This window comes from Chiloscyllium plagiosum, unplaced genomic scaffold (genome assembly GCF_037043375.1).
Source record: "Chiloscyllium plagiosum isolate Xiang-an unplaced genomic scaffold, Cpla_swu_hap1 HiC_scaffold_16, whole genome shotgun sequence".
Classification (NCBI taxonomy): domain Eukaryota; kingdom Metazoa; phylum Chordata; class Chondrichthyes; order Orectolobiformes; family Hemiscylliidae; genus Chiloscyllium; species Chiloscyllium plagiosum.
Window position 1 is genome coordinate 47043701 of NW_028270154.1, and position 24566 is coordinate 47068266.

At 40.7% G+C, this 24566-nt stretch overlaps 1 protein-coding gene across 4 annotated transcripts in view; it reads left to right on the forward strand.

The window, feature by feature from the left end:
- Positions 1-24566, forward strand: part of LOC122556672 (protein phosphatase 3 catalytic subunit alpha) — a 426923-nt gene that overhangs the window by 219139 nt on the left and 183218 nt on the right. For all 4 annotated transcript variants that reach the window (XM_043703683.2, XM_043703682.2, XM_087995359.1 and 1 more), the window contains one exon: positions 1687-1887. In XM_043703683.2, coding sequence (XP_043559618.1) covers positions 1687-1887 — 201 coding nt within the window. The remainder of the gene's footprint in view (positions 1-1686; positions 1888-24566) is intronic.

Genomic DNA, 24566 nt, shown 5'->3' on the forward strand with positions numbered 1-24566 from the left:
ATCCCAAAAAGAAAAAATGTGGTGTCTTACATTACGGTATTTCATTGTATCTGAATATTACATTAATTGGAAATTAAATCATTGGACCATTATATTACAAACATTCATTTTAGCAGAATCTTAAGAGTCATTTTATTTCAGTCTCGATAATTGCTTTCCATACAGCCAAATAAATGCCAAACAAACTCTGAAATACCATTATGTGTTGTCATGATAAATCATTTGTGGATTTTCCTGTAAAAGTTTGGAATCCACCCACGGTTGAAATCACGGGGAATTTTAGTTGAACTAAAATTAATTAAATTGTAAAAATACCTCAGTGCTCAAAATATTGCCACTTGTGGGGAGTCAGAAACAAGAGCCTATGAGTATATATTAGTGATCAAATAAATTCAGGACGGAATTTGGAATGTGGAACTCAGTACTGCAATAAATATTTGAGATGAATGCTAGAGATGGAATTAAGAGGATGTTGCATCATCATGTGATGAAGGAATAGAGGGCTATGCTGACAGTGTAGGATCACTAATATAGACCAAATAGGTTGAATGACCTGTTTCTTACTGTACATTCTGTGTTATACTATGGTTGGCTAAGTTCATTTATGGGCAAAACATAAACAATGCATACATATTTAGGTTGCTAAACACACTATGCTGTTTACTTTAGAAGGTGAAACCACAGTGTCTTTATAATTTTCACCAAAATTATTTTTCATATTAAGTTCTGAATTGGTACTATGCAGATTCTCAACCAAAATCTTCCTGAAAATTTGTTTGATCTTCCCAATGTCAGTAAATTATATATAACTTCATTGTACTGTACTGTTTAAATTGTCTTTTTGGTGATTTATTTGACATTTTATGATAATTGTTGCTCTGCTGTTGTCCATTATAACCTTGCTTTAACATTTGAGAATTAACATTACTGCCAATGCCAACAAAATAAAAACATCAATGAACTGGCAGAGTAACATTTAACAGAGTTACTTGCATAATGTAGTCAGTATGTAATACATCTTAGAAACATGTAAAATCTGTTTCTTAAATTACTTTGTAAAATATTAATATTTTATGTACTGAGATATGTTTCAGCTAGACTCTACATTCCCCAGACAGAAAACTCCATGAAGCCCCTTTATCACTTCCACCATAAACAATTGTAATGTGTCCTTATCTCCCTACGTGGAGCAAGGATGAACCAGCCAACCAACAGGAATATCAAGCTGTTCTAAAAGCTTGATTCCCAACTCAAGCTAGTGTACAGCTGATTCACCTATGCCATGTTTCTCTTATGCCAACCAGCTACTGTTTATTAAGAATTCCATATTTTCTTCAATATTTTGATTTTTAAAAAAATATAGTTTTAAATGGTCATGAGAAGAAAATATGTTTCCCAGGAAGGAGAATTCAGCTGAAAATATCCAATCCAGTGTACAGAAGGATGAATTGGGGAGGGCGTGAAACCAATGATGTGTACGTCAAACAGCATGTTCATAGTGTCTGCACTGGGCGGAACTCTCCTCACTGATGAGGACAGACTGAGAAATGAACAGGGCGATTAGTCTTGTAGGAGGGGGGGACCTTGCAATGCAAAGTACACCACACGTGTCATAATACTTATGTTTAGTTGGAAGCATACAATATGGGTTTGTTTGCCACCTATATTTCTCTTTTTATGTTACAGCTGTTCCTTTTCCACTAAGCCATCGACTGACCATGAAGGAAGTATTTGACTGTGATGGCAAGCCACGGGTTGATCTTTTAAAGGCTCATCTCACCAAGGAGGGGCGAGTAGAAGAAATTGTAGCACTTCGAATTATTAATGAAGGAGCTTCCATTCTTCGCCAAGAAAAAACAATGCTGGATATAGAAGCTCCTGTGACAGGTAGAACTGTGTAGACTTGTTAGCATTTTGAAATTTAAAACAAATTTTAGGTGTGAATATAATATGCAATGAACTGTGATTTAGCAATGCTAAGTACATTCCAAATATAACCCACTTCAAAAGTTAACAGAAGATATTGAGAACTTCCTCAAAGCTGTTCCTAACGTATCATTGGATCTTTGCTGAAAACTGAGCAGAAACTCCAAAGTCCAGAGTAAATAGGGTTTCTGCTGCATATCCGGCAATATTCTGGCAGTGGTGCAGAAGCAGTGGGGAGAAATTCCTGACAATTTGAATGTAAACTGTAACATGAATATTGTTCTTAAAAATTGAAATAAGTTTGAAGAAAACCATTCACATCAGATGAGTTGATGCGAGATCATGTTTAAGCTTTGAGAGTTATGTCACTGTGATATGTTGGCTGTTAACAGATAGATATCTAACTGCAAGAGTTTCCAAGAAAACTACAAATGCATAACTGTAACATCCAAGAAGTATGGATTAGGTAAAGAGATGTCATGTGAAACAAAACTATTGGCCTAACTATACGTTAGGAGCTAAGGATTACGTTTTGGAGCTATTTATTCATTTTATATCTGATCATAGGTGAATTTTGTACCTGATCTTGCGTACAGGTCCCCTAATAATAACCAATATTCTTAAGGCATAGGTAGATAGTGAAATGAACAGTCCTTGACTTTAGCACTGCCTCAGTCTAAGTCAGTTATCAGGATGACAGTATCTCGAACACTTCCCTTTTTTTTCCTTTTTTCTCTTTTGTTTCTCCTTTTTTTTAAAGCCCCCACACTACCGCCTAACTGCGGTAGTGCTTATCTTTAGACAATCCTCTATCTTTTTTTTAACCCCCCACACTACCACCTAACTGCGGTAGTGCTTTTTTTTCCCCCAGCACCCATGTTGTGTGTGTGTAGGTGAACACTTCCCTTTTTTGTCTTTTTTACAGAACCCCTGACATTCCCTTTTTTTTCTTTTTTTTTAACAGAACCCCTGACAGTCTTGTTCTTTTTTCTTTTTTTCTTTCTTTTTGTTTAATCTCCACACTACCACCTAACTGCGGTAGTGCTTACTTTTTCCCCAGCACCCATGTTGTGTGTGACTCCTTTTTTTTTGGTAGTGCTTATTTTTTTCCCCAGCACCCATGTTGTGTGTGCAGGTGAACACTTCCCTTTTTATTTCAAGAGGAGAGTCCTTCTCACACTGATCCAGCTCCCTCCGAGCCAGCTCTCAGATTGAACAGAACCTCTGATATTCCTGTTTCCTTTTTTTTCTTTTTTTTAAGAGTGCCAAGATTTCTGACACTCCTCTTTTCTTTTTACCCCCACATTACCGCCTAACTGTGGTAGTGCTTATTTTTTACCCCAGCACCCATGTTGTGTGTGTGTAGGTGAAAACTTCCCTTTTTTCTTTTTTCAGAGTCAGTCTCAAGAATGAAGAGACTCTCTGAATCTCCTGTTTATTTTCTTTTTTCTTTTTTTTTCTTTTTTCCCCACACTACCGCCTAATTGCGGTAGTGTTTATTTTTTCCCCACACCCATGTGTGTGTATGCAGGTGTGAGACACAGTGGAAACACTTCCCTTTTTTTAATTTAACAAATTACAAAACAGTTTTCAAGAAAACAGTTAACAATTAACATTTACAGCTGTATACAACCGCAATTTTACAAGGGAGAGGAGCAGCAAAGCCAGGCCCCACACCCTACCTTTCAACCAGTTTACAGGGAGATGAGAACAAACCTCAAATCCCACTTCCACATATAAAAGGCAGCAATGATATTTGTACATGAGACAATCCAATTACATAAAAAAAGAGTGTAACACTTCCCTTTTCTTTTTTTCTTTTTTTTATTAACCCCCACACTACTGCCTAACTGCAGTAGTGCTTATTTTTCCCCAGCACCCACGTTGTGTGTGTGTGCAGGTGAGAGACACAGTGAGAGACACAATGTGTACGAATCTTTATTCAATTTCCACCACCAGGAAGATAGGAAAACACCCAAGTGGCCAGTGACAAGCAGTGCCCTTCACAAAAAAGGGCAATGCTGTGTGATCAAACAGTAAAGGGGAGGGCAGGGACTAAATCAAAATAGAGTTGCAGGGGGAAATAATGCACTCCACTCCCTGCAGCGCCCACCTCTCCCTGAACAACTCCAGGGTGTTGGTGGACACCGTGTGCTCCTTCTCCAAGGACACCCGGGCTCTAATGTAACACTTTCCTTTTTTTTAAGAGACCCCTGTTTTTTTTTCCAGTGACGAGCAGTGCCCTTCACATCAAAGGGACACTCCTGTTTATTGTTGTTTTCTTATTTTTTTATATATAACCCCCGCACTACCGCCTAACTGCGGTAGTGGTTATTTTTTTCCCCAGCACCCATGTTGTGTGTGTGCAGATGTGAGACACAGTGAGAGACACAAGGTGTACGAATCTTTATTCAATTTCCACCACCAGGAAATACTTCCCTTTTTTTTCATTACCCATGGTATGTGTGCACGTGTGAGACACAGTGAGAGACACAAGGTGCACGAATCTTTATTGACCTGTTTATGGCCAGATGCTCCTGTTTTTTTTTTTGTCTTTTTTTTTTAAACCCCCACACTACCGCCTAACTGCGGTAGTGCTTATTTTTCCCCAGCACCCATGCTGCGTGTGTGTGCAGGTGTGAGACACAGTGAGAGACACAAGGTGTACGAATCTTTATTCAATTTCCACCACCAGGAAACACTTCCCTTTTTTTTTTGCTGTGTGATAATTCCCTGTTTATATATTTTTTTAAAACCCCCACACTACTGCCTAACGGCGGTAGTGCTTATTATTTTTTTCCCCAGCACCCATGGTGTGTGTGTGCAGGTGTGAGACACAGTGAGAGACACAAGGTATACGAATCTTTATTGACCTGTTTATGGCCAGATGCTCCTTTTTTTTTGTGTTTTTTTTCTTTTTTAAATCCCCACACTACTGCCTAACTGCGGTAGTGCTTATTTTTCCCCAGCATCCATGCTGTGTGTGTGTGCAGGTGTGAGACACAGTGAGAGACACAAGGTGTACGAATCTTTATTCAATTTCCACCACCAGGAAACACTTCCTTTTTTTCTTTTTTTTTCTTTTTTTCTCTTTTTAAACCCCCACACTACCGCCTAACTGCGGTAGTGTTTATTTTTCCCCAGCATCCTTGCTGTGTGTGTGTGCAGGTGTGAGACACAGTGAGAGACACAAGGTTAACGAATCTTTATTCAATTTCCACCACCAGGAAACACTTCACGTTTTTTCCTTTTTTTTTCTTTTTTTCTTTTTTTATTTAACCCCCACACTACTGCCTAACTGCGGTAGTGCTTTTTTTTCCCCCAGCAGCTATGGTGTGTGTGTGTAGGTGAGAGACACAAGGTGTACGAATCTTTATTCAATTTCCACCACCAGGAAACACTTCCCTTATTTTTTTCTTTTCTTTTGACAAGCAGTGCCCTTACCATCCTATTTATTTTTTAAAATTTTTTTAAAATTTAAATTAACCCACACTACCACCTAACCGCGGTAGTGCTTATTCTTTCCCCAGCACCCATGGTGTGTGTGTGCAGGTGTGAGACACAGTGAAAGACACAAAGTGCACAAATCTTTATTCAATTTCCACCACCAGGAAGATAGGAAAACACCCAGGTGGCCAGTGACAAGCACTGCCCTTCACATCAAAGGGCAGTGCTTTGTGCTCAAAACAGTGAAGGGGAGGGTAGGGACTAATCAGAATAGAGTTGGAGGGAGAAATAATGCAGAATCCCCTGCTTATTTCTTTTTTTTCTGAACAATTCCAGGGTGTTGGTATTCCCCCGGTTATCTTTTTTTTTATTTTAACCCTCACACTACCGCCTAACCGCGGTAGTGCTTATTTTTTCCCCAGCACCCATGGTGTGTGTGTGCAGGTGTGAGACAGTGAGAGACACAAGGTGTACGAATCTTTATTCAATTTCCACCACCAGGAAACACTTTCTTTTTTTTCCATTTGTTTCTTTTTTTTCTTTTTTCATTTTTCTTCTTTCTTTTTTTTAATTTAACCACCACATTACCACCTAACTGCGGTAGTGCTTTTTTTTCCCCAGCACCCATGGTGTGTGTGTGCAGGTGTGAGACACAGTGAGAGACACAAGGTGTACAAATCTTTATTCAATTTCTACCACCAGGAAACACTTCCCGTTTTTTCCAACAGCAATGACAGTTGTACATTACACAGTACTGTTACATACAAAAGTGCAGACAATACAGACCCAGCAAGCCCCCGCCCCTCCCACCTTCCGACCACTCTAAGGCAGCCCGCCCCTACCCACCTTCCGGTTGGCACTCCTGTTCTATTTTTTTTCGATAGGCAAACACCCAAGTGGCCAGTGACAAGCACTGCCCTTCACATCAAAGGGTACACTTGTGTTTTTTTTCTTTTTTTTTTCTTTTTTTTCTCTAGTTTGGCCAACCACACTTCCCTTTTTTTTTTTGTGATCAAAACAGTGAAGGGGAGGGGAGGCTGGACTGTGTTCATTTTTGTTTTTCCTTTTTTTTTTTTTTTTCTTCTCTTTTTTATCCCCACACTACCACCTAAGTGCGGTAGTGCTTATTTTATCCCCAGCACCCATGGTGTGTGTGTGCAGGTGTGAGACACAGTGAAAGACACAAAGTGCACCAATCTTTATTCAATTTCCACCACCAGGAAGATAGGAAAACACCCGGGTGGCCAGTGACAAGCACTGCCCTTCACATCAAAGGGTACACTTGTGTTTTTTTTCTTTTTTTTTTCTTTTTTTTCTCTAGTTTGGCCAACCACACTTCCCTTTTTATCTGGCAGCCAATGCTCCCTGATTGGACCAGATGAACAATCCCAATCAGGGAACTCGTATCCTGTGAGGTCCAGCTGGCTGACCTCATTACAACCACTACAGTGATTCTTGATAAGCAAGGAATTGAAAGGTTATTAGCAGTAGGTGGGAAAGTGAAGTATTGAGATTGGCGATGATCTTACTGAATAGTGGAGCTGATTTGTGGCTTGAGTGACCTGTTCCAGCTCCTAACTTGAATTGTCATGTATTTTATTTATCAGTTCTTTTTTTTAACTTTCATATTATTTTCAAATAAGATATTTATATTTCTTTCTAAGAACAATGTAGATTAAATGATTTATTGAAATAAAATCAATGTGTTGTGTGTAGCTGAAAGAACGTACAACTTTGGCATCAGGAAGGATTTCAGCAATAAAATAATTACCAAAACATCTATTTTCTTATTGATGTTTATTGATGAATGACTATAAGCCAAGGTACTGGAAGAACTCCATTGCTGTTTCTTGAATAGTCTCATAAGATCTTTTATATAAAAGGGCAGACGGGGCCTTGGTTAACACCTCACTCAAACTATAGACATTGGCCAGAGAAAGGCAGGATATCTGAACAGGGAGGTGAAATCTCATATAAATACTGTATTAATATGATTGGCTAATCTCATTTGAGTCAGGTGAAAGTGATATTAATCACAGCAGTAACAATTTGAGCAGATTGTGAGGTGTGAGTGCAAGTACATTTTTCTAAGTATGCAGAAAACCTCATACAAGCAACCAATCAGATTTAAATATTCAACAGCATATTGACTGCAGCTTTAACTTGTACGTATTTTAATCAACCTGCTCAGACATGCTGTGACACTCCCCAGGAAAGGCGGGACTTAACTTTGGATCTCCTGGCTCAAAGGTATGGACACCTTCACTGCACCACAAGACTCCGACTTTCACCCTGTCTTCTGGCTTTAACTAGTAGCATAAGGGTTTCTCTGACTATCTAAATTTAACTCATCAGGTACAACTCGGAGAAAGAGTTGTTATGGTTAATGAGATTGAGTAATTGGTAGGCTGAAAGCTATGGTGGCTACTTCTTTACCCAAACATTGTGCTTTTGCTCACAGGACATGTTCTTTTAAAATTCTAGAGGAATTTTCTAAAACTTGAGATTATTTCTGCTACCTTGGACTTTTTTGCCTTTGATCTGTACTTCTTAGCTGTTCATCCTTCTCAAAAGCTTCTGATTAGCCTTTAGCAATAAGACCAATAGAATGAACTAATCCAGTAGGTGCAGCACCTTCACTCTGCAGGACAGAGGGACAAACACACCTCTTGCTATCAACAGGTGATACATCATGGAGCAGATTGGAAGAGTGTCAGCTTTCTAGGCATGACTAACACCACTTGTTCAGACATCCAGTCTTTAATGCAGATCATTGATGACACCTGAAGCTTTCTGGGCAATCTGGATGCATTGCCAGTAGCTATCTCAATTAGCACAATATGAAATTTCTTTATCACAGGGATGGTGATATCCCTTAGACTCCCCAGTCTAATATACATAAGTAAATGTCTCAAATCACAGATGTATTGTTTGTCTACTGTCAACACTAGTCAATATGCTTCTGATGAGGGCAGACAAAATGAGAAATTCCTCAGATTTGCTACTGTGATTGGATTCCCACCAGTGCAGGGAGTCATAGATTATGGTCAAGATCACCTCCACTGTGCCAGTGCAACCTTTGACCATCTGAGAAACAGAGTGTTTAATGACAAAGACCTCAGACTCTGCACCAAACTCATTGTCTGCAGGGCAGTAATGTTAGCTTCCTGACTGTATGCATCAGAGATGTGGACAATATGCATCAGACATCTCAAATATTAAGAAATGTATCAGCACCGATGCCTCCACAAGTCCTGCAAATTCAGTGGCAGGTTCAACACACCAATATCTGTTTCCTCTCTCAGAAGTTCTTTCACACAGATGCTCAAATTCTAGTTTCTTCGTCAGTTTCTCAAAACTGAGGATAACGTTTTTCCACCCTGGAGTTTGGAGTCATGAAGTTACAAAATAGTTCAATACTGGACCTACACGTCTTGCTACAAGTGGGACAGATGGTGTTTGAGAAGGTGGGTGTATCAGATTCTCAGATGTTTGTACATTCTTCCACATTTTGAACTTGGCTTCCACCCGCACCTATTTGAGATACTTGAGATGGTTGACTCTTTTGTAAATACTTCTTCTCCAGTTTTCAGTATTCCTAGAGATCTCCATGAGTCAGTGGAAATGAGGACTAACTGTATTCCTTTTCTTACTACTTCACCATATTATATTCCTGGTTGTTTCTGCAGAACCAGAAGCAGGCTGCTTTGCCCCTGCTGATTCCTGATGAAGGGCTTTTGCCCAAAACGTCGATTTTCCTGCTCCTCGGATGCTGCCTGACCTGCTGTGCCTTTCTAGCACCACTCTAATCTTGACTCTAATCTCCAGCATCTGCAGTACCCACTTCTGCCTGTTATGCCCCTACTTTGACTACTCAGATGTGCAAGGCCAATGACCTATGGAGTTTAGAGCTTATGAGACCCCTGACAAAGACTGTCCCACTGTGGGACTCTGATTGACTATCACTTGAGCAGGTTGAGGAACAAGGGAAAGAGTTGAAGCACTTTGAGCAGAGTTTCCAATTCCATCTTCTCTTTGTACATTTTCCCTTTCCAGGTCCTCCCAGACCACCATGTTTATGTAAGATGTGGACACTTGAAATTCGAACAGATGCTGAAGAGAGAGGCGTTCCGACATCGATAATTAAGCTGCTGGACTGAGTATGCAGGCTGTTGCACTCCATTATTGGCTGCATCTGATGCTTCACGCAGGTGTCATAGAATGGACATCTGCATTAATGCCTTATGAATCTCAGAGTGAACTCGGTCTGTTCCAATCTCATTGCAATGATGCACAGTTTTTTTCTGGAAATGCAGATAGAACCTCACAGAGTTTCTGCTTCAGGATAGTACTGCTTGTTAATAATCTTTGAGGCTCAGCCTTTGTGTGGAGAAGAGCAGAGCCTGGAGTCCCTCTGTCTAAACCAGCTCCTGCTCACTTGTGTGACTCACCATATGACAACACATATGCTTCTCATGGGATGTACAGCAAGTTGTATGTTTCTGAGCTGATGGAGGTTGAATTTGAGTCCTGTGACACTGCTTTCTCAGAGTACACAACCTCCTCAGAGAGGAGTCATTGTCCTCTTGAATCAGTATCTGCCTGATGCTTGAAACAAATATTGGAGATTAATTAGACATGAATTAAAACTGACAAGGTGAAAGGATTCAGAGTTATCAATGTGCAGATCATTATCAGTCAGTAACTGCTAACATCAGGTCAACATGAATGTGTGTTGTAATCTATGTGAATGTTTGATGATATATTCTGTATCTTCACTTCTGTTATGGGCCTGGCCAAAACCACCCCACCACCATCACCACAACCAAAACATTTCAAGAAAGTAGCCCAGACCCTAACTTTGCTAGTTGTTAAAGCAGGTGTCAAGTGGATATTCCAGGAGGGTTGCAGCTGACCCAAAGCCAGAATGTATTTGCAAGATTATTGAATGATGCACAAAGAAAATAGAGCGGAATAATTTAACTTATCTGAAAATCCAGTATATTATCCCAATTTAATGATGCTATTCCAAATTCCTGCAACAATTTTCATAAACATCCCTTGGCAAAGAAGGTAAAATCAAGCACAGAATCTTATAGGAGAGAGAGGGGGGAGAGAGAGAGAGAGAAAGAGATGACCGAGGGATTCAGCATGGGACACCTTTTTCCATGTAGGTGTTTCTTGAACCAGCAACCTCAAACTGACTGACTGCTTTCAGTGAGCAGCCAGAGTGCTAATAAAACCGAACAAAACCAAAGATAAGCTGAGCTGGGAAAACTGACCACTCCCCTTTCAATATACAAGTTGTTTTTAAACTTGAAAGCCTTTTGCTTGAGAGCAGTATCTGTCAGCAATAATCGAATTGGCCCTAAAACCCTTCAGACCTAGCCTTTTCAGAATCATTGCTTTTACGACTTCTCTGGAAAAAGAATGCCAAGGACAGCATAACCTTGTCAAAGGAGCAATATCATCACACCTTCAATGATGTTGCAATCTAACATCCTGCTGATCTCTCTTGCGTTATTCTTCCACATTGGCTACTCTTTTACTAGTGAGAAATGGAATATTTTGAGAGGACACAATGGCAGCATTTGTGGAACATAAATGTTTGGGACGGGAATGAGAAAGCACTAACATAGTTATGAATCATAAAAGGTGAGTCTAAGCAATATAAGTTGAGATGGCAATGGGTAAACATGCCTCACAAAAATGGCGTAGGCGTTTTTGTCTGTGGAGCACTGTGCGGGCGAAAACTGGGAATGTCAGGGTGAGGGTGGCTGGTACACAAATGTGGAAGGCCACTCACCTTTGCTGCTCTGATGAGGTAATCTTTTGTGGCATTGTATGCATGATCACAAAATCACTTGCTGCTGCTCACCTCCTCAGTGACTTCCAGCTATCCCTGCTTTCTTTTAAAGGCACGCATCTTCTTCCAATCTTTCTTGTGACTCTTCTAGCCTGAAGTATGATTTCCAGCAATGACTTGGACAGCGCGATGGGCTAAGAGTATTGAGAGTGATGGAGTAGTGACATAATGGAGAACAAGAAGACTGCATCATAGAGTTGCTACTTTTGTCCTGACATTTGGAGAATGGATCTACTTTGTCCCTTCTGGCTAGGGTCCCTTGAAAGTCTAAGACTTGAACATGGCTTACGGTTATGCATGCCTCCTGTGGCGAGGGTACTTGCATGTGAGATGCTAATGACATGGTTGAGTTAAAGATTTAATGCAAAATCTGTCCACTTATTTTTTGTGGTCTTGTTCCATGATTGACCATTGCTAACTCTGTACAAGTCCAAAATTGCTTCTTTTGGTAACCCAATAACCCTGAGCATTGATGGAAATCGTTTGTGACATATGAATGCAATTGCAGACTCATACAAGCATATAAACAGAATACATGCTTAAATCTGTGATTGAGGTGAAAGGGGAAAGAAGAGAAATTGGTTAATGATTCAAATTCACCAGTCTATAAATTGCAAACAAAAATGATGTCTATTTCTAAAAGTTTGCTTGGCAAGTGTAAGGATTATTTAGATAACTTGCATAAGTCAATTCACACGCTAAGCATGTGTGTGTTGAGATTTCAGAGAGCAAGTTTTGTTAAAACAGATGGCATTAATCTGGCAGAAGAGAGTACTAACAATTGCCGAATAAATTTGTTTATGTTGTTGGAATAACCAGAAATATTGCTATTGTTATCAACAATTTAACATACAGTTGAGTTTAAATGGCATTGGTTGAAATATAAATAGCACTCCGTTCCCAATCCATTCCTCATAATCTATTTCTTCCTGAGGATGTTTTGCAGGTTCAGCCCCCTGATGTCTGCTGCTCATTTCTTCAATCTGGCTGCAATTCTTGTCACTCTGATTGCCAGTTTCTTAAGGCAGTGCCACAACCCCTTTAACAGCAGCAGTTTTCATATTCTGAACTCTGCTTCACCCTCACATTTTTCCATTTAATTTAATTGTCAGAAAATGATGCAGAGTTATGTCGTTTTAGACTACGTGTACAAATGGATGAGGCCATGCAAAATTGGGAAATTACTGATTCTTTTTTGGTTCACTGTGACTGAGACATATTTACAAGCATGAAATGTCTGGTTGCTTATTTATTCAGTTTGAATAAAATAACTTATTGATATTTTTCTACATTTGGAAATGCTGACTAGACATTCTCTTAGGACTTTCCATTCTGAAACATTACTTTATTGGAAATGTAATAGAAATACTAGGTGGAGCTTTATGCCCCTTCCCCGGGAACCATTTGGGAGCCAGAGCCTACCTTCTAATGTTTGTTCCTTGAGGATTGCCCCGTCCCCGGGGACCATTTGGGAGCCAGAGCCTATCTTCTGATGTATGTTCCTTTTGGATTGGAGAAGGAGGAAATCCTGGTGATCCTGATGAGGGGATGGTTTTGGGCAGTGGGTTGTGAGTGGGTTTTGGAGGAGGGGGGGAGTCCTCTTTTACAGACCTTCTGGAGGTCAACCTGTCCTTGGTATGACCTGCTTCTTTGTGCTACTTAGTGGGCCTCCTCATGCAGGCTCTCCAATCTCCCTCACTAGATCCTCCCAGCCCACTTCCAGGAGAATCCCTCTACTTCACCATATGGTTGATTAGCAGCACCAAGAGATGGAGCTTCCTCTCAGATAGGGCAGAAGTAGTTTTGCTCTGAGCTATGGAGGCTGGCTCACCACTGACTTTTAAACTGGCATGCGCAATCCTCATCTTCCTGATGTAATCCCTATTTAAAACCACCACACTTCTGGAAAAGCTGTGATAGCAGAACAGGAGTTCCTTTAGTTGTCCAGTTATGAATCACAGGCTTCAGGTAACTTCAACATGATAAATCTTTTTTTTTAAATTAATGTACATAAATTTTTCCATGTATTTGGTTCTTGAGTGCATGTGATATAAATGTTTAAGGAGATTTTTTGATATGTTTTATATTACTTTTTATGATTCTTGCACTTCCAGCTTATATTGTTGAAGCCTACTCCTTAATGGGTTTTCTGAAGAGCATACAGTGATGAATTACTGCAAAGAAACTGGTTGGCTATCTGTGACTATGAAGGGCTGAGATTTATGACCAGTAACTCAGTTATGTATGTATTAATCCCAGGAGTGCCCTCTGGTGGAGATGAATTGTTGTTGTACACGGTGCCAGTAATCTCTGGTACAGTACTCTGAAAATAGCTAGAGCAGCAGTGAGAGCATTCAGAAGATATTTTTATTTCAATGTGAACAGTGTAAAATTCTAGGACAAAATGTGCAGTTGCTGTTTGTGTTCAGTAACATGCAGCAATCCAGACAATCAGTTTTGCATGGATCTGAAATTAAGTACATTCTCAAAATTTCAGTTTGAAAATACTATGCTTCTGCTGAATTAAAAAGTCTCAGTTGCCACCTGCTCTATTTCTTGGTTCCTTAGCAGCCCACACATGTGTTGAAACCTTCATCTGTATTACTAAAGAATTGATGTTGAACTGCTGTTTCACTGAAGAATTATTTATACTGTACTAATTATGCTTCTGCCGTTGCCTCTCTCAAGATTTGGCTCTCCATATTCTGCAGTGATAAACCATGGCTCATTGTTTGAATAAAATGTACAATTAATATGATACTTTACAGATGACCTGTCCAATCTTTCAATCTATTAATGAACAGTTTTGTAGAGTCTCTATCATATTTTGTTAGGGGTTTTCCTGGAGTGAGCTTCCAACTGTTGGGCTCCTTGTCTGAATGTTCAGTTCAAATTTGGCTTCTCCTTTCCCTCTTTCCATCTGGATTTCCCTACATGGTTTACTAGAAAGTAAATATTCCAGTTCATACTTGTCATTTAAACTGAGATGGTGTGCCATTCTGGTGAAGTTTTATGTCCACTGGGGAATGAGAATGCTGCAGCAAATAAGGCAATATATATTTATATTTATATTTAAACCTTTCTTATTTACTGTGTCACAAATGATACAGTAGTGATATAATTAACACCACCTAAGCAAATCCTCTTGTGATTCCAGTAAGCCTTCACCTTCTGCCTCTTACTATTTCTACATATAATGCAACCCTTGGTGCTTCAGTCAAGCTAAAAGCAAGCTATTGCTATCCTTCTGATAAATGAGATGCTCTTGACAAACATCCTCTGGGCATTAGAGCGCATATGAGTTTACAAATGAGATCACGCTGCCATTTGTGCAGGAACAGAGTAGGTTATTGGTGAAGGAGGCAGCATGTGAAGCTTTGTCTGAGAGGAGTGAAGTAAATGGGTAAAGCGGTGGGAAGTGGGCGGCACGGTGGCACAGTGGTTAGCACTGCTGCCTCACAGCGCCTGAGACCCGGGTTCAATTCCCGCCTCAGGCGACTGACTGTGTGGAGTTTGCACGTTCTCCCCGTGTCTGCGTGGGTTTCCTCCGGGTGCTCCGGTTTCCTCCCACAGTCCAAAAGATGTGCAGGGTCAGGTGAATTGGCCATGCTAAATTGCCCGTAGTGTTAGGTAAGGGGTAAATGTAGGGGTATGGGTGGGTTTCGCTTCGGCGGGTCGGTGTGGACTTGTTGGGCTGAAGGACCTGTTTCCACACTGTAATGTAATCTAATCTAATCTAATAAAAAAAGTCTTCCTAAAATTCCCATTTCAAAGTACCTACTGAGCATCCTCACTTTTGGGACTCGCCTGCACTTCTCTAACAGGAGAGTACTTTGCTGCGTGACGGTGAGGCATTGAGCAGCTACGGTAAGACATTCGTCCGTCCTTGTGTCAAGTGGCAGGCAGGTGTGCAGGCCATTGGTCAGGTTCGGCATGAATGTGTCTGAACCTTCATGCTAGTGGCCACCATTTCTGTGGATGTCACAGGGGGTGCCTGGGACATTGTGGCACTCATTTGAGATGGACTTCTCCCATCTCTCTGCTCCAGACTTCATTTCCTTGCTTGTCTTAGCGTCTCTTGCTCGTAGGTGTTCCAGATTTGTGTAATGATTTGTAGCTCTGGTGCACTGAAGATGTCACCTAGACAGGGGGAAAAACGTCTGCAAATCAACTTCCAAGCTCGGTGAACATACCCACAACTACAACAATCGGCATCCGGTCTACAAATCTTTACACAGACCTCAAACACCTATGGGTGAGGGATGCTAAGACAAGCACTGAAATGGGAATCCTGTGCCAACGGTCTAAGCGCTACCTATGAACAACTCCAATTCCAACATGGATGTCAAAGGAATCACATACTACCACGCTGTGTCAGATACAGACCAAACAACAACCCATAAGCCAGGGAAACAGTAACCATGGCACTCAGCCATGGACTCCATCAACATTGACCAACACCCAATGTACCAGCTACTACAACGAACAACTGGAACTGGCAACCGGAAGCAGCAGAAACAGAATCAAATAAATTCCAGAAGACACAGTGCAGCACTGCTTCATAGGAGGCTCCAAAGCACTGAAGATGTCACCTAGACAGGAGATGAAATGTCTGCAAAAGAAATTTCCCATTTCTGCAAACACACCCACAGTCAAGACAATACTAGGGGAGTTGGTGTGAGTCCTGCTTTTGGGTGGAGGAGGACCTTTGTCTTACAGGCATCCAGGTACAACCATTTGCTTGATGGATTTCTTCAAACAGATGGAGGGTGACATGAAAGTCCTCTTTTGTGTACTGTAGTATTAACACAGTCTTTTATATTAAGATATCTTTTCTGGTCATTCAAGAGGGCTTGGCCTTCGATTACAGCCTTTAGAGTTCAAAAGCTTCCCATCAAACTTGTATTTTAGACACTGAGTGGCAGGATATCTTTGACTATATTGTGTTTGGCCATAAGGAAGAGAGAGTACAGAGTGGACAGAAGTACAATAGAAACATTTGGTGTATTCAGCAAGCACTGAATCAAAATCACATCTAGACTAAAATGTGATCCAAATTCTGTACTGTTGCTAACAATGTGCAAAAAATTACTGCCTGAACTTTCCTCAGAATTGTTTCTGCCCTGCTATCTGAATTTGCTATTGAGTGAATGCAACTCAGAATGTTGTGAGTTATTTTGTTCTGGCACAATCTAGCACTTCATTTGGACTATTCTTTTCACAAAGCTATTACTAACCATTATCTCAAGAGCATTTTTTTAGTGCAGCTTTATTTGTAGTGCACAGTCACCTCCAAGCTGTGTGAGCAATCTTGACTCAAGTAGCCTCTTACTTTTGGCAGAGATTTAACTTGATTCATGAAGCTGAGACTACAGAGCTAGCAAATATTTAACTCCAGTACAATAAACACAAGTTGTTTCATTGGCATTATGTAATCCTGTGCAGTGAAATGTTTCTGAGCAATGCTGTGGTGACAAGATAGTTCATGAATCACTCTGCCACCAACCTTATCGTCTCAGATGACCATGATGTAGAGGCGCTGGTGTTGGACTAGGTCAGAAGTCACGTGACACCAGGTTATAATTCAAAAGGTTTATTTGAAATCACAAGCTTTTGGAGCGCTGCTCCTTTCTCTCCTGATGAAGGAACAGTGCTTTAAAAGCTGTGATTTTGAATAAACCTGTTGGACTGTAACCTGGTGTTATGTGACTTCTGATCATCTCTGATGACGTCAACTAAATAAGTACAGGGGTTTGTCTCCAAAAGGAATGAGGCATTTAAAGGTAGTCATATTCTCTCTGATGGCCTGTCTTCTATGCCATTTTGTCCTGTAAGAAGATTGAATAGATGAGGGTAAAGTTCGCAGCTGTACAATGTGCACTAATACTATGACATAGTGGAGGTACGAATTGTGGGTGTACGAGACTATTATAAGTGATAAAGGGTTATTGAGGCTGTGGGTAGTTATTGCAAAATGCCTAGCTTGGTCCACTCTTAAATAGAGTGCTATATGAAGAATGAATTGTACAGGTATTGCTTGAACAGGATGAAAAGTCTGCTTTTGCCAGTGTGGACAAAGAAGAAAAGGAGGGTATCTAGTTATCTACCTGTCAGTCCTGATGAACTTTTTGTGTACTGTTCCAAAAGCTGAATTTCCTGATGTTGTACTTCTTTGATTTCTTCAAGGAAGATATGGTTGTCTCAAACAGTGAAGTTCTTCATTCCTAGTTTAGTGCCATGGTTTAACTGCCCTTTGCAAAGAAAAGATAAAGTCGCCATTGTTGCAGACTGAGATAGAGCTACTTTAGTGTTAGAAACAGATGACTGATGGTGAGTTTAGATACTTTGTGGTCAACCTGTTAAGAGATATTATTACACAAATGTGGAGCAAGTGGATCTTGAACCTGGGACTCAACTCAGTGGAAAGGACAATTCCACTGTCCCAAAAGAGCCCTTCTAGTGGTGAGTTTAATCTGAAACTCACCACACACCAGCCAAGAGGTGAAGTAGAGAAGGTATGGCCGCCTCAGCTGGTGTTGGAAATGAATCGGTGATTTTAGCATTACTCTGCATTGCAAACCAGCCATCCTGCCAACTGAGCTAAATGAGCCCCTCTGTAAATGTAAAGTAACTATGTAGCCATAATTCTTTTGAAATTTTGGAAGCAATTGCTAAGATATGGGGCATATTTTTAATGCAGTTTGGAAAACGGACACCCAAATGAATTCGATGTCCCACTCCATGCCCGAACCTTGTTGGTATCATGAAGCTAATTTAAAATTTAGATGGCCTAATTGACCAAGAAGTGAGTTCACTAGTCATACTGCACAGTTTCAGCATGTAGGAACTGGTTGCCTGACATCAGCTGTCACAGCTTTGCCAATTCGAGCAGGTGGCTCCTGGATGGCCAGGAGATCAGAAGTGACCACGGACAAAAAGATTTGGTTCAACATTTGTGCAATAGTTGGCCTCTCAAATTTCATTTCAAAGGAATTGTTGTGAATATTACTCGGGCCTATCTAGACTAGTAAATCTTGCTGGAGAAAATAATTCTAAATCCAAATGGAGAAGCATCTTAACATTTGCCTTAAAGAGCTTGTGGGCTTGTTAATTCATTAATGGCAACTGTGGCTTCCTGCCTATTTCACCCGCCTGTCCTTTTGAAATTCATAGCTACCCTGGAGTCATCAGCATTCCAAGCCAACCTCTAAATCTTGACCCAATGCCCCTTTGAAAATCATGATTTTAGAGAGTAAAAGGAAAGGGCTAAGTCCTATTTCTATCTTTAATAGATGTATCCCAACCAGCTTCTAATGAGTGCAGGCTGACTTGTCTTTTTTTTACAAAATATAGAAGTTTTAATATAGTCTAGCTGCTTCTTGTCTATCCGATACAGGTTTTACATTGATGATTGTAACGATGCAAGTTCAATTGACCAGATTCTGGAGATCTGATGCAGTTCCTCTTCACTACATTATATATTGTGCTTAGAATTTGTCAGAGGAGAGAACATAATTTTTGGTCTGATGCTGAACAAAATTGAATTTACAAGTGCTACCACGATCAAGACCTTTGCCTGAATTTTGAAGGATAAACCCCCATCTCATTCATGCTGTTCTGATTCAATTAATTGGTGTAGTGTGCTGTAACTAAGGAGATATTTCCAGACTTTGAACAGAAAAACTATTTCTATTATTTGATATCTGGGTTGTTTTTCTTTCTGTGGGAAAGTTTTTATTGGTTTTATTTGAGGAGAGGGGCTGTAATACTCATGTAACATATTTTGTAGATAATCTAGTCCATTTTCATTTTATGCTCCATTAAATGGCTGAGCATGTGCACTGATATTGTGCCAATTCTGTATAATGACAAAAAAAAATCATGAATGATAAATCAAATCCAGTTGACCTAGTTATCAATCTAACTTTGAAACAATCCCACCCACAGGCTAGTAGACTTGCTCCAATTAAATTGAATGTGCGTATAGCTGAATGAAGCACTTTGCACAGATTAAAGGCCAGGCGATCAGGCAAGTGGAACATTAGAGACGAGGAAATAACTTTGATTTATATAGCGCCCTTCAGGACCACAGGCTATCTTTTCAACCAATTAAGTACTTTTGAAAACGAAAAGAACTGCAGATGCTGGAAATCTGACACAAAAACAGGAATTGTTGGAAAATCTCAGCAGGTCTGGTGGTATATTTGGAGAGAAATCAAAGTCAATGTTTTGGGTGCAGAAATTCTGAAGAATAGTCACTGCACCCGAAGCTTTAACTCTGAATTCTCTCCACAGATCCTGCCAGATCTGCTGAGTCTTTAATGCAATTTCTGTTTTTGTAGAAGTATTTTTGAACTATAGTCACTAAGGTAAGGTAGGAAAGCAAAAATGAAGCAAAATAAAAACGTTAGACATATGGTGGAATTTTCCACTCTCTGCAGTGGAGTGAGCAATGGATAGAAAATTGGGAAAATACGGAACAAAAATATTAGATTCTCAATGTTGAGAAAATGTTTCCAGATTTTCTCCATAAGTTTTAAACAGTGATTTCAGAATCTGGTCACTAAATGGAAGTATCTTATTTTCAGATATTTGCTTTTCAGTATTAGCCCAACTTACTTCATTTATGTGGCATTTCTGATTCCCTGGGAAAAGGGATTGTGCTGGATCCTTACATGAGAATCAGAGTTGTTACTTGGCAGCTATCTGATTATCTGGGCCTTCATCCAACTCTTTGTTCACCACAATGCTCCTGCATGCTTTGCGAACACTGTCCTCCTTGCAAGTTGGTGACAGTGAAGGAATGGCAGTATATTTGCACGTCAAGATGGTGAGTGGCTTGGTTAACTACGTCATCAGGACTGGCAACTAGAACAATGCAGCTCATCATCATTACCTCAAGGGTAACTAGGGATGGGCAATACATGATGCCCACATGCTATAAATGAATTTAAAAAGTGTTTGATATCTTCAGGTAATCCCACTTTCAAATATCTGCACGTTACAGAGTCTATTAACTGTTCAGAAAAATTGAGACAGGACATTGACATCGCATGCTGCTGTGGTTAGGTAGGTCTTAAAGTTTTAGTTAGCGTAACAGTGTTGTGCAGTGAAGTCTCTCATGATATGCAGCCGGTTAACAGAAATTCTAAGGCAACTCGTTTTTGCTGTTCCATCTTCGGTAACCTTCAATGTATCAGATCAGAGCATGCCTAGACTGCTAAGTTGCCATGAAATGCGTGAGCATCCTGTAAGACAGTGTTGAACCCGAGAGAGGCAACATTTTAAGCAGCCTCCCTCAGCAGACTACTACACCATGAGGAAGACTGAGCATGTGAAGTGCTCATTGTACTTCTCCCAGTGTCCCTTGAATGCCTACCCATCAAAGTGAAAGTCTTTGAGCTGGTGGAGGGTGCAGATGAAAACCTGGCCATTTGTGTCCTGAGTGGAGAATGAGGTGGAGTTGCAAGTCTCTGAAGCTGACCTCTTTATGGCAGATGTCCACGGGGTGCTGGAAGAGCCTGCATTAGAGAAGAGATGGAATTGGTTGTCTAAGAAGGATAAAAGCTACTGCAGATTAAGATTGAGCTAACATTGAAGATAATGAGAGCGTAGCGTAGTTCAGGGCAGTAAACCTTGTTAGGTTGGTTGTTGACTTAAATTTTCCCATCTCCACATGAGCAATTGGTCTTCCCTGTCCAGTTTTCAAATTTTCTTCTCATGTGGTATGAGGAACCTTATATCAAACTAATATAACCACCCACTCAACCCAGTCCCCTACCCTCCTACCCAGTTGGTCTTAGCTCGCTCCCAGTTGTGGGATTGAATCATCGAGATTTGCTACTTCAATCATTCAGGAGGAATCTTTGATGTGTTGTCACTTCTATAACCTCACAATTATAATGATCCAAACACTACCTCCTGGGATATGGAGGCCATCTTTGGAGGGGTTGATGGAGAAAGAAGACAAGGAGGAGAAAGAGAGGAGACCATATGCAATGAAAAGTCAGTGAGAGTTGGTGAAGGAAACAAAAAGATTGATGGAGAAACTCAGCAGATCGAGCAGCATAAGGGGCAGCACGGTGGCTCAGTGGTTAGCACTGCTGCCTCACAGCACCAGAGACCCGGGTTCAATTCCCGTCTCGGGCAACTGTCTGTGTAGAGTTTGCACATTCTCCCCGTGTCTATGTGGGTTTCCTCCGGGTGCTCTGGTTTCCTCCCACAGTCCAAAGATGTGCAGATTAGGTGAATTGGTCATGCTAAATTGCCCGTAGTGTTAGGCGCATTAGTCAGAGGTAAATATGTGGAATGGGTCTGGGTGGGTTACTCTTCGGAGGGTCGTTGTGGACCAGTTGGGCCGAAGGGCCTGTTTCCACACTGTCAGGAATCTAGTCATCTGTGGAGAGAGAAACAGAGAGGTTATGTTAAAGTGGGGGTCCACCCTTGGGACTGACACTTTGAATTGCCAGAGGAGATTCTGAAAAGTGGTCACCATTCCAACCCTTACCCATAGAAGCTCAACTAGTAAAACTTGTTTAGCCTGGCATCCCTGTGTCATGGATAAATTAGCAGGGGTGAGAAGAGACAGTTGAGTGGCCATTACTTATCTCAGTATGACCCTTCTTCATTACCTTAGCATTCAAATCATCAGACAAAAAATAATACTCATACCTGTATTTTTATTATGGTCACGGCTTCTAATATTTCCATCTGTGTCCTTTTTAGAGTTTTCAGATGAAATACTCATTCAGTGATCACCTGTAGTAACATATTTCTTTGTTATCTGTGAAGCATTAGACCATAAGTTCTTGCAATAGAAGAATACAAATCTATAAGACACATCATGCTAGATTCTACAGTGCCATATTGTCCACATCTTGAATTAAAAGTTGGTCAGGAGCCAGCCCAAATGGGAATTTAATGGCCAGAGGAGCATTACCTGGCTGATCAAAGGGGACAAACAGTAATTCTTGGAGATTAAAGTACTGGTCTGACTGGAGCTCCATTTTGAAGTCTTCAAGATAATTTGGGCCAGTATGTCTCATTTGCCAGTTTTACTGAGTTACCCTTTAGCATAGAGAGGGAGTTCTACTTTGCTGGCAACTCTGTTATCCTGGCTACCCCAGATTTGAGCAATAGCTACAGCTGGGATTACAGGCTGTGTCAAAGGGGAGGAATTTTGAAACTGGACAAAAGACAAGTCCAGTTTCTGGCAAGGCCTGACAAATCCAACAGGGATTTGAGGTGAGGAGCCGACTTGAGAGGTCATGTTAAAGTGGGGGCATGGTCTTGGTTCTGAATCTTTGAATTGCCAGAGGGGTTTCCGAAAAGTGGTCATCATTCTAACCCTTACCTGTAGAAGCTCAACTAGTAAAACTTGCTGAGCTACTTGCTTAGCCTGGTATCCCTTTGTCATGGGTAAATTAGCAGGGGTGAGAAGAGACAGTTGAGTGGCCATTAATTATCCATTGAAGGGGTTCAATAGGCAAAGTGGCATACAGACAACCAATTATGAGAAAGTGAGGACTGCAGATGCTGGAGATCAGAGTGTGGTGCTCGAAAAGCACAGCAGGTCAGGCAGCATCCAAGGAGCAGGAGAATCAACATTTCGGGCATAAGCCCTTCATCAGCAGTCACCTGCACGAAGATGGCAGGTGAATGTTGAAGCTCCCCATCTTCAAGCAAGATGATAGGGCCTTTAAATGTTGGCTATTCAACCTGTTCTTAGAGAGACACCTCTGGAGCAGGTGGGACCAGATCATGGGCCTCCTAACCCAGAGTTAGGGATACTACCACTGTACCACAACAGTGATCTGGTGAAGGCTTTAAAACATTGGCTGTTAATTCTGGTGGAAGTTTTAAGAAGCTAGTGAAAACTTAGTTTCACTGAACTTTCAAAAAAAGTTATAGCAGCAAAGTAGGAACATCTCTAGATAAGTTTTTTTTTGTTCTGGGCTCTACAGGAGTCAGATATGATAATGTTTATTGTATGCTAAATAGTAGGAGAAAAACAGGTTTTCATTTATATCGCCATAGGGAAATTTCTTCAACCGAAAGTTTCCCTTGTGTGGAAGGGAGATAAATTAGGAGTCTTTTCTATAGCTACTTAGAGCCACTTACGCAAAATTAATCAAGGCTTGTGAGAAGACATCCATCTTCTCATTTCATGAAACATAGGTTAGAAGACAAAAAAAAAACACATTTTTAATGCTGCACTTACACGACCTAATTGGTATTTTTACTTTGCACTGACATTTAGAGGTTGTCAGAGGTAGAGGTAAAATTGTAGAGGTGAAATTTTGCATCATTGGTAAAATGAGTTGAGGTGGCTAGTGCTGCAGTGCAAAGGGAATAATGAATATTATTACAATTTCCCACCGCTGACTTTGAAGAAGTTTATCTCAGGAAATAATCTTGGATAACGATCTTCCTGTATTGCTGGGCGGATACAGTTTGACAAGACAGCAATTCTGAAAGGATGTAGCTAATGATTAAATTTTCCATGGTATTAATTATTTAAAATATCATTGGAGATCTCCCCACTGAGCTCTCAGATATTTCAATTAGGCATACACAATCTTGACCAACTTCATATCAGCAATCATATTGCATAAACAGATTTGATTTACTTATTTAATAACTTTGTTGCAATATTAGCAAGTATGTTTACCAATTGTTTTTTTGGAAGAGCTGTATGGTGGCTCAGTGGTTAACGCTGCTGTCTCATAGCGCCAGGGATCCGGGTTCGATTCCAGCCTCAGGTGACTGTGTAGAGTTTGCATGTACATCCTGTCTGTATGGGTTTTCTCCAGGTGTTCCATTTCCTCCCACTGTCCAAAGATGTGCATGTTAGGTGGATTAGTTGTGCTAAATTACCCATAGTGTTCAGGGATACGCAGGCTACATGGACTAGTTCTGGTAAATGCAAGGTTACCGGGATGGGGGTGAGTCTGAGTGGGATGCTCTTCGGAGGGTCAGTGTGGAATTGATGGGCTATACGGCCTGATTTGGCACTGTTGAGGTTCTATGTTTCAGAGTAATGAAGTCAGAGTAATTATTTCAGTGAGATCTTCCTTCAGAATCCTGTGTATAGTTTCTCATGCTTGTCTGAAGATTTAATGTACTGTGAAGAAACGCCCTGCTGAATCAGTGAACCTGAAAGCAATCAAGACAAAATTGAAGAAAAGAAAAACTTCAGGTAAGAAGCAGCTGATATAAGCCTCTGAAGTGTGTGATAATGTCCCAATCTCAGGACCAGGAGGCCCATGTTCATGGCCCCACCTACTTCAGAGGTGCGTAATAAAATCTCTGAACGGATTGATTAGAA